This window comes from Littorina saxatilis, linkage group LG1 (genome assembly GCF_037325665.1).
Source record: "Littorina saxatilis isolate snail1 linkage group LG1, US_GU_Lsax_2.0, whole genome shotgun sequence".
NCBI classification, from domain to species: domain Eukaryota; kingdom Metazoa; phylum Mollusca; class Gastropoda; order Littorinimorpha; family Littorinidae; genus Littorina; species Littorina saxatilis.
Genome location: NC_090245.1, coordinates 85452670 through 85463358, shown reverse-complemented (window position 1 = coordinate 85463358; position 10689 = coordinate 85452670). Strand labels below are relative to the sequence as shown.

General features: G+C 41.7%; 1 protein-coding gene across 1 annotated transcript in view; it reads right to left on the bottom strand.

The window, feature by feature from the left end:
• LOC138982412 (uncharacterized) overlaps nucleotides 1-2637 on the bottom strand; it is a 12416-nt gene extending 9779 nt beyond the window's left edge. Inside the window, exon 1 of the mRNA XM_070355693.1 lies at nucleotides 2066-2637. Within this exon, the coding sequence (XP_070211794.1) occupies nucleotides 2066-2173 (108 nt within the window). The 5' untranslated portion in view covers nucleotides 2174-2637. The remainder of the gene's footprint in view (nucleotides 1-2065) is intronic.
• Between the last annotated feature and the right edge of the window lie 8052 nt (nucleotides 2638-10689).

Here is a 10689-nt window from a genome sequence, read left to right as displayed (position 1 = left end):
TGTGTGTGTGTGTGTGTGTGTGATTTAGTGTCTGTGTGTTTCTGTGTCTGTGTGTCTGACCGTGCTAAACAAAAAACCAGGGCGTACAGTGGCTGGGTTTTTTTCTGCGGTAACTGTTTGGTTTTTTTCTTTTCCCAAACAGCGCTTGATAAATGAAATGACATACTGCAATTAGGAATAATCGGTGACCTAATACACCTTGTACCGATAAAGTCACATAGAGGTGAGCTTTTGACAAACAACACAGGCAACAGCGATTGCTGTGTTCATAATTGTTCATGCCTTAAAATACTTCATTTACATTCCTCTCCTAGCTAGCCTGATATCAATTTGGCGAAGTCAACTTTGCGAAGTCTACTTTACAAAGCGCGCTCCGCGAAGCTTTGGCGCTGAATGTTTGGTACAAAGACGGCTTCGCGTTCACACGAAAACATCATTTGGTGAGTTAAAGGATGGAAGGAAGTGGGACGAAGTTCATGAAACCAGGTGAAGCAGATGATGGATAATGACAGCGAGTTACACCTCTTGGCATCTTACTCACTTCCCGCTTGGGTGATTTCGCCCCCTAGATGACTTCGATCAGGGGCTGAACACTTTTTAGCTTCTCGTTAGATGCTTGCTTCAGTTGCTTAGTCACGCATGAAATATTCTCCGATCGGTTGTATGTAATGTCCCAAGTTGACAGAGTAATTTGTTGACTCAATAATGCAATGAAAATCTACAAAGTGAACGGGAGGGGGTCAGGGAGGAGAGGGGAGTAGGAGTGAAAGTCGTGTATGTGCGGCGTGCGTGCGTGCGTGCGTGCGTGCGTGCGTGTGTCTGTGTCTGTGTCTGTGTGTGTATGTATGTGTGTGTTATATCATAGACCAAATAGCCTTTGGTTATATGAAGTCTTATATCGCGCGCGTATCTCCAGACTCGGACTCAAGGCGCAGGGATCTATTTATGCCGTGTGAGATGGAATTTTTCACACAATACATCACGCATTCACATCGACCAGCAGATCGCAGCCATTTCGGCGCATATCCTACTTTTCACGGCCTATTATTCCAAGTCACACGGGTATTTTGGTGGACATTTTTTTTATCTATGCCTATACAATTTTGCCAGGAAAGACCCTTTTGTCAATCGTGGGATCTTTAACGTGCACACCCCAATGTAGTGTGTGTGTGTGTGTCTGTGTGTGTATGTATGTGTGTGTGTGTGTGTGTGTGTGTGTGTTTGTGTGTGTGTACCTGTATTTGTGATCGATCGTACATATCTTAGGCCCTATATAAATTTACGTAGGGCATGGTGGGCGACAATCTGCTTATAACATAAGTTGTTCAGTCTAAAGTTTAACCCCCAAAAGTCTAATGGTTGCAACTGAAAAGCTAAAGATAGAACACGCCCTTTTACTTTTATAGTAAGACTAATCTGAAATGTAAAAGCCGTATGCATGGCACTAGGCCAGAAATACATACCATTCGTTTTAAAATACACATTGAATACATTGAATTTATCAAGCGACTGTGAACATTTATCGGGTCTTTGCGGTCTCTGTTTATATCGCTGTCTCTTCTGTTTAAGTAAGTATGGCCTGTGTGTAGTTTATTTACCGAGCAGAGACACACGAAGACAGCCCTTAGACAAACACCATGCACGTATCGACAAAAAGGCGACACACACCTATTCAATTTAATGCCGATTATAAACAATGAAAATCAATAATGTCACTTGACGTAAATTTGTAAAGTAGCCTACAGATGTTTCAGAACGTCTTTGAGTCGTTCAACTGTAAGCTTATATATCATTCATCAATCATGGAACGATTGAATACTATTAGTTTTTGAGCTATTACAAATAAATAACGAAAGAAAAAAACCGCCAGTACGCGCATAATCAGAAAATCCTAAACATGCAAGTGAAAGTACACACCACTCCATTCAGCAAGATTTCCTCAGTTACGAATTTGCCGAGGACTACGAAGACATGTTGCAATCTAAGTAACGGCAGACAGAACGACCCGAATAAAAGTAACAGTGATTAATCACGGTACATATGTCTACCGCGGACAGCCGCTCACCTTCGCGAAGTCATAGATGGACAGGTTTTCGTGCAACCGTAGAGGTGTCGTGATGTTGGCATCACCCATGGTCGACGATGTCATGTCACCTTTGTTTTCCTCCCCCATTTTTACCTGCTCAGGTACGTATGACACGCCCAAAACTAATACTTCAGAACATACATAATTTTCCAAAGCTGAGGGAAGTCATTTATCACACAATCGGCGAAGATCGAATCCGCACCAGCTTATAAAAATCCTGAACGTTGCGTTAGGTCATGTTGTATTGAAGAAACTTCTCCAACTCAGAACAGAGGGACGTCGAGGAAAGAGAAGTGGTTGCGTTGCGTTGAGGTATAACTATAGCAGCAATAGGCACAGTGTTGGTGTAGACTTGTGCGTGTGTGGAGAACTGGTAGAAAACCCAACAAAAGTTTGCACTGAGCGCCGGAGGGAAGGAGACCCAATGTTGACCGTCTGTCCCTGTCAACCCTGGCTGGATTAAAGCATGCAGGCACGCAGGCCCTTCACTGTGGCAGTGGGAAGTCACTGTGGTGTGCGTGTGTCGCTGGAGTTTGGCCTGCCTGCCTGCCTGCCTGCCTGGGTCGGATCGCTCCTTCACGAGCTAGATTTGTCCCTTTATCGCAGTATAATGACGAACGCTACACGTAAACGTACTTTGTTTTGTTTCGTTTTGTCTTCTTCTTTTTTTTCTTGTCTTTTTTTTTTTTTTTTTTGGGGGGGGGGGGGGCGAGAGAAAGGCTGTGTCTTAAAACCTCGCACGAATGTAAATAAAATCTTATGTGCAACAGGTCCAGTTTATGTTGACCGAGGATAAAATGAAATGAGTCCAAAATGAAAGAAAGGGAAAGGGGGACGCAGAATGTGCTGAAAGGAGAAATAATCCAACACTAAGGAAGGAAACACATAGATGTATCAAATACAACCTTTCTTTGTTTAGCACTGACGGAGCTTTGTATTGTCAGTTATTGTCAGTTGGAAGTACTTTATTTTCTGATTCAGAAAGTTATTAGTAAATTATTTGGCTTCTTTTGAAATCACGTATATGCTTGTTTCTGGTTTTCTCAGTATGGCAAACAAGAAAAGATGCAATCTCAAAGGCTCCTCCTCTTTTAATTCCGTTTTAATTTCCCTTGTAAATCGAAAGACGTGGTAGGAATCCAAAAATCAACATTGAATGTAAACGGCGACTTCACCTTTAAAATTAGTTTTTGAAGTCTTTTGCTTTTAGTTCGCGATAATTTGAAAGTACTGCAGAACCTCACACCACTCAGAACCTACATGAGACTTTTATTTGACATAAATAATAGTAGCCTATATAGTGGATACCGACGTTATTCTTTCCCTGAAATCATTGTCTCGTCCAGATCTTGCAAGCACGTTTTCTTGACAATTTTGAAATAAGTTCATTATCTGTATCATAAGTGTTTGTCTGTCTGTCCACTTAAGACCTCTTGGACGACGTACTGTAAACGTAACGTTTTGTTTTGTCATAAATTAAACGTTCCAAAAACCTACCATGCTTGTTTTTTATTTATTTTTTATAGACAGCCACTCCTTTTGCAGCGAACTGATATGTAACTTCAAGTCTTGAATAAAAAATGTTTCATCATGATTGTCTGTTTTCCTTCCTTTTTTTCCATTCTTTCTTTTCTTTTACCTTTAGTCTTGACGGTGTCTTTATCCTGTTCTTTCTTGTGTTCACTTCCTGATGTTAAGACGGCTATAATTAATGACGCTACTTTGTTTTCAAACTCTGGTCGAGATCGAAGAATGATAAAAAAACTCAAAATAAAAATAAGGTGTCTTTTTTGAAAACAATAGAGTGAATGCTCCTCATGCACAGAATAGGCACGCTCAAAGATTAATATTTCCCGACCAAAGAAGACTATTTCTTATTTGAAGAATGTTCGTTAAAAAAACTTTTTTTTCTTTCTTTTTTTAAACTTTACCCCAAACGCGGCAAAACCGACTGAGACATGTTCAGCCAACACCCACTGCACACACACACACACACGCACGCACGCACGCACGCACACACACACGCACGCACACAAACACACATCAAACACTCCTCTGACTCGAAATGTAAGTTGAAACCAAACTTGGCAAACAACCGTAAAAAGCTCGCCTCTCCTTAAAAAGTGAGGAAAACTTGCAATGAGGATCCAAACCCGCCAGCGGGCTTGCCATTTAGGCTCAGCTTGTCATAACGATTTATCTCATTTCTCGTATCTCTTTTGCTTAGAGCAAAGCGTATTTTTCTTCTGCTTAATTGTATTGTTCAGTAAAACCAGCTCTAGATTACAGTCTTATGAATCATTCGGAATAATTATTATTATTATTAATTTCAAACGGTGTGACATTCAAAAGTCTGTGTACATCAGCTAACTATTTGGTTTGCAGTCAGCTTAATTTCCACGAGTAAAAGGTTCTATTCATAAGTTTAGATGAGGAAAAGGCTAGCTGCCTTTCTTACTCAACATCAAAGACATTATTGTTGGTGAAGTTGTTGTTTTTGTGGGGGTAGGTATTGTTTCAACTGACAGATTTTAAATGGATTCCCATTTGTTTAAACTTTGACATATTCAGACACATGCACAGACAGACAGACTGACAAACAGACAGATACTGAGACAGACAGAGACACACACACGCACACACACACACACACACAGGTACACACATACCCCCACACACGTACACACATACACCCGCACGTATGTACGCACGCTCGCGCACACACGCGCATTCACACACACACACACACACACACACACTACCACCACCATTCTCCCTCCCTCCACACACACACACACACACACGCACAAAGAGTGACAAAACACAGCAATCAGGCACAGCTCTACGGCTGATCCACGAAAAGAGATTGCAGCAGGCGACACATCCGAGCAAACAGACACACACCCAAGGGCTAGAGTTCGCTAGGCAAAATAAAAATGCTGACAATTTGGTCGCCACAATGGCCGGTTTCAGCCAAATGGCGTCAAAGCAAATCGCAACGCGAGTTACAAAATGTTTGGGGTCTAAAGAGTTAATTGTCAAGGCGCTGCCAAGATTCTTTCTTGTATTGTCGCTGTCCCCTTGTCCTTTGTGAACGACGGGAGAGGTATTGAACAAGGTTCATTTCATGTCGTTATGTTTCGTTCGGGAGAAGAGTGGTCAATGCTTGCAGAATTATTTGTTGGTGTGGTTGTTGTGATGGTATTGGTATCTGGTGGGTTAGGTGGTGGTCGGTATGAATGAGTACATGTATATGTGTGTGAGTGTCAATGTGTGTGTGTGTGTGTGTGTGTGTGTTTGTGTGTTAGTGTGGGTGCGTGCGGGCGCGTCAACGCGAGAAATGCGCGTCAGTTATGCGTCTGTCTATATGCATGTCTGTCTGTCAGTTTGTATTTAGTTTTGTTTCTCCTGTAAGCTGTGTGTGTGTGTGTGTGTGTGTGTGTGTGTGTTCATGTGTGTGTGTGTGTGTGTTTGTGTGTGTGTTTGTGTGAGCGTGTGTGTTCATGTGTGTGTAAATGTGTGTGTGTATTTGTGTGTCTGCACGAGTGTGTATTTGTGTGTGCGATCAGGTTCGTTGTATCTCTGCATTCTGTTTCAACAGACAGGAAGGTCACCAAGCCCTTCAAAGTGCTGACGAGGCTGTTCATTGTGACACTCCTTTGTGTCCAACGGGTGAAATGAAGGGAACCACAACCACAGTCAACGACACCGTTGTACCTGTACTTGAACTACCACACTCTGTTACAACTTAATCTTTACATACTACGGACGTAGGACCGTCTTGATACAACGAATAATGTAACAAAAACGAATAATGTAACAATTGTTACATTATTCGGGGGCCGCCCCCGAATAATGTAACAATTGTAAAACAATTGTTACATTATTCGTGGGGGATGTAGCTTTTCCTAGAAATTGCTATCGAGATTTTCTCTATAAATATAATTCACTAGGAAACACTAGACTGATAATTATTGTGATGCACACAAACTCGTGCGTGATGATGCGAATGACCCTTCACCCAGTGAGGTCAAGAACAAAGGGTTTATAAGAGTGTCCAGGAGAAATCATTTTTGCTTTCTTACTGTGACATTCGAGGTTTTTCTTATCGGGAGACTCCGGATATAAGAAATATTTTTCTCTCATCGGAGGAAAAACAAATGTCATCATATTTTTGGAAATGCATTACATTATATGCCCGCAGGCAGGTGCATGAATGTGTATGTGATAATGAATATTTATGTTTGTAAATGTGCGTGCGAATTAATATGTGTATTTTAATGTGTTACTGTATTCCCGACTTGTAGTAGGGTTTGGGACATAGCACATGGTGGTCGCCATTATTAACCTCGGCTTTCCCATATGTGTGTGGGGCTTCAAACCTCCTCTTAAAATACACGTGGAAAAAACACTTTTGGACAGGAATTAAGATAAGTGTCATCGCGGTTTTGTTTGCTTGTTTTGGGATGGTTTTTTTTTCCGACATCAGGTCCAATCTTTTTCGTTCTGTAACTTGTTCTTTTCTTTGATTCTATGTTCCTAAACCTTTATTCGTAACTAAAAATGTGTCTAGTTTCTAATGGAGTTCCATATCGATACACACCGACACATATTTTGCAAGCGCAAGAAGAGTAATTGCTATCTGAGTGAAAATATTCAGAATTATGTACAATACCAATGAATAATTATACAAATTAGATTATTGTTTGCCTTTTTAAGATAGAATTTCTCTTTATTGTTTTACCAATATTTTTGTTTGTTACAGGAATAGAACAAAAGGTCAATGAACCCTTACTTGAACCCGAGACTGTATTATGAGCTATTTTACACTTTTTCTAATCTAAGTATAACTTTTTCTAAGTTGAAAAAAGGGCTACCCCCGAATAATGTAACAATTACCCCCGAATAATGTAACAATTGTTACATTATTCGTTTTTGTTACATTATTCGTTGTATCACCGCCTCCTGTCTTCAATCAATCAATCAATATGAGGCTTATATCGCGCGTATTCCGTGGGTACAGTTCTAAGCGCAGGGATTTTTTTTTTATGCAATTTATATCGCGCTCATATTCAAGGCGCAGGGATTTATTTATGCCGTGTGAGATGGAATGTTTTTACACAATATATCACGCATTCACATCGGCCAGCAGATCGCAGCCATTTCGGCGCATATCCTACTTTTCACGGCCTATTATTCCAAGTCACACGGGTATTTTGGTGGACATTTTTATCTATGCCTATACAATTTTGCCAGGAAAGACCCTTTTGTCAATCGTGGGATCTTTAACGTGCACACCCCAATGTAGTGTACACAAAGGGACCTCGGTTTTTCGTCTCATCCGAAAGACTAGCACTTGAACCCACCACCTAGGTTAGGAAAGGGGGGAGAAAATTGCTAACGCCCTGACCCAGGGTCGAACTCGCAACCTCTCGCTTCCGAGCGCAAGTGCGTTACCACTCGGCCACCCAGTCCTGTCTTTTGTCGTCTCAAACTTAATTTTCTTTGTCGCGAGTTCCAATGGTCTAGCGGTTCAGTCTAATCCGTCCGGTTGGGCAGTATATACAGCCGGTGTCTTTGCCAATAGTTCCACCTCAGCAGGTGAGACTAAGGTTTGACATAAGGTTATAGCATAGTGGTGTACACCTTTGATAACACCGTACACACACCTGATAACACTGTCCACACACCTGATAACACTGTAGAGTACAAACAGGTGTAGGCCTACTTGTGAGGAGACACCCTGGGGAGAATGGGACAAAGTCTGTCAAAACTACTGCAGATAGGGAACTTGGTATTTGACGTCTATAGTGGAGACTCATGCTGATTATTAGCGTTAGACCGGCACGGTTGGCCTAGTGGTAAGGCGTCCGCCCCGTGATCGGGAGGTCGTGGGTTCGAACCCCGGCCGGGTCATACCTAAGACTTTAAAATTGGCAATCTAGTGGCTGCTACGCCTAGCGTCTGGCATTATGGGGTTAGTGCTAGGACTGGTTGGTGCTGTGTCAGAATAATGTGACTGGGTGAGACGTGAAGCCTGTGCTGCAACTTCTGTCTTGTGTGTGGCGCACGTAATATGTCGGCAAAGCAGCACCGCCATGATATGGCCCTTCGTGGTCGGCTGGGCGTTAAGCAAACAAACAAACAAACAAAATTATTAGCGTTGCTGAGCGCAAGTTTTAAATAAGTTGCTGACAAAAGCTGTTTGATTTTTTTTCTGTGGAATTCTTTTTAATTTTAGATTTGTTTGGGTGGTATGTTGAGCATACAGACAAAATACAGTATAGAGGAAATACGCCCTCCTCCTCCTTTGACCCCTGTTATATAGGCCTAAAACGAACGAACATAAGTTTTCTTATGTACCCGGACAGCAGGCCATCTATGAAGTCACAATTGCAAATTATAGCACCGATGTCGGTTGTATCGATGTTCAGTATCTTCTTTATATCTTCGGAATATTAAAAAAAATAGCATCCTTACTATTTTCCGTTAAACGTCTGAAAGTGCCCTTCAAAGGTAACAGATGGCCTCGTAACAGGAGCTCCTCTCCTATAAAGCTGTCTTCTAAGCTGATGAACATAACCATTACACCATTTTAAGTGACACTTGTGAAGACAGCAAAGGTCATTTGTCCCCAAGTGAAAATTTTATCCTTCTGTTGTTGCCTCTCTCTAAATAAACAGTGGAACCCCCCGTAAAAGACCCCCCCTCCCCCAATTTAAGACGTCCCCCTTATCAAGACGTTGCTTTTTCATATACCTTATTCATAACTTCTGTGAACTTACCTCTATTTTAAGACTCCCTCTTCAAGTTTTAAAGACTTGATTTTCTCACATTTTCAGGTCTTAAAAGGGAGGTTCCACTGTATATCTAACACGTTGGCATGTACTTGAGGTCACAAGTGAAGATCGAAACCACATGGTCGTATTATGCAGTTCGTCACCTGCTATCGAGACCCGTTCAGTGTGTAATTTTACTGCCTGCCTCCAGCAATTCAAGGTTCCCCTCGTGTGTCGTTTGGCTCTATTCCGGGCAAAGCTCACCCAGCCCAAACACTCGGGGAACACTCGGTAAACTTTGTGTGCGTCACTTTCGATTTGCTGCTGTTTAAAAAGTCTGGGTCTGTGCGTTGCGGTGCACCACGAGCACGTGTCTGTGTGTGCAGGGGCGGGGGAGACGGTGGTGCCGAGAGGGGGGGTTGACATGTGTTTGTGTATGTACGTGTATCTGTGTGTGTGTGTGTGTGTGTGTGTGTGTGTGTGGGGGGGGGGTATATGTGTGGTTGCGTGGGTGAGAGTGTGTGTGTCCCAGTCAGTGTGGTTGCGTGCGTGAAAGTGTGTAAGTGTGTGTGTCAGTGTGTGCGTGGAAGTGTGTGTGTGTGTGTGTGTGTGTGTGTGTGTGGTTGCGTGCGTGAATGTGTGTGTGTGTGTGTGTGTGTGTGTGTGTGTATTAATGTTAGAAGAACATTTTGGTGATAAGTTTGGTACACAACAGTCATATATAGTACGCTTCGCTTCATTTCAGAATAATTGTTGTAACGCCAAACAATGGTTAGTGCAAAACAATACTGTACTCAGTTACAACAAATCCATATCTTCAGCTGCACAAAAGAACTTGGCAAACAACTGCTATTAATGTAATAACAAACTTTCAAAACATTCGTAAAACAATATGGTCTGTTTTGACGGAATGAGTGACGGTTGCACTGAGGGCAAAAAACAAACTGGAATCACATATTTTCCCAATGCAAAACAATTAAATACTCTGAAGTATTTCATAAATCCATGTACGTGTTCAACTCCATAACAGAAACTCTTGCACTAACAAGTTCTACCATATAAAACTAACTTTCAAAACAATGTAAAACCGAGTCTTAACGTATAAAACAAACTTTCAAAACAATGTAAAACAATATGGTTTGTTTTGATGGCATGGGTGACACTTGCAAAGGGCATACCACAGAATTACACCTTTCCCACGACCTCCCCACCAGAACACCACATGTGTACAGTAGCAGTCTTCTCAGTCTTCTTGTCGATCACACAGATAGTACAGTAGCAGTCTTCTTCTTCTTGTCGATCACACAGATAGTACAGTAGCAGTCTTCTTCTTCTTGTCGATCACACAGATAGTACAGTAGCAGTGAATTGTAAAATAGAAATCGAGAGTGTCATACCAGTCACTTGGCAAGAATCTGTGTCAAACAAACAACAACAATAGGCCTAACACAAAAAAAGTGTCACTCGACCGTTATGTGTACAGTATTTATACGTATCAGTGATAGAGGAACCACAGCAACAACAACAACAACGACAAAACAATTTTTTCCTGGGAATTAGAACAGCTAGCTAGAAAGGCAATGGAAACACTCAAAATCGTTAAAGTAAATACTGAATTGCAAAGAAGTAATGGTAACAAACTGAATTGATCACATCATACATATGACTAGTAAACTTCATGGCGAGTCATAATGAACAAGAAAGATCGAAAGGCGGGACGCGTAGGCCTATTTGATCGTTACGAAATGGAACACAACGATGAAAAAGAAATAACAAAACAAGAAGGGCAAAGCCCATACGACTCACATGCTTGACCTTGACCTT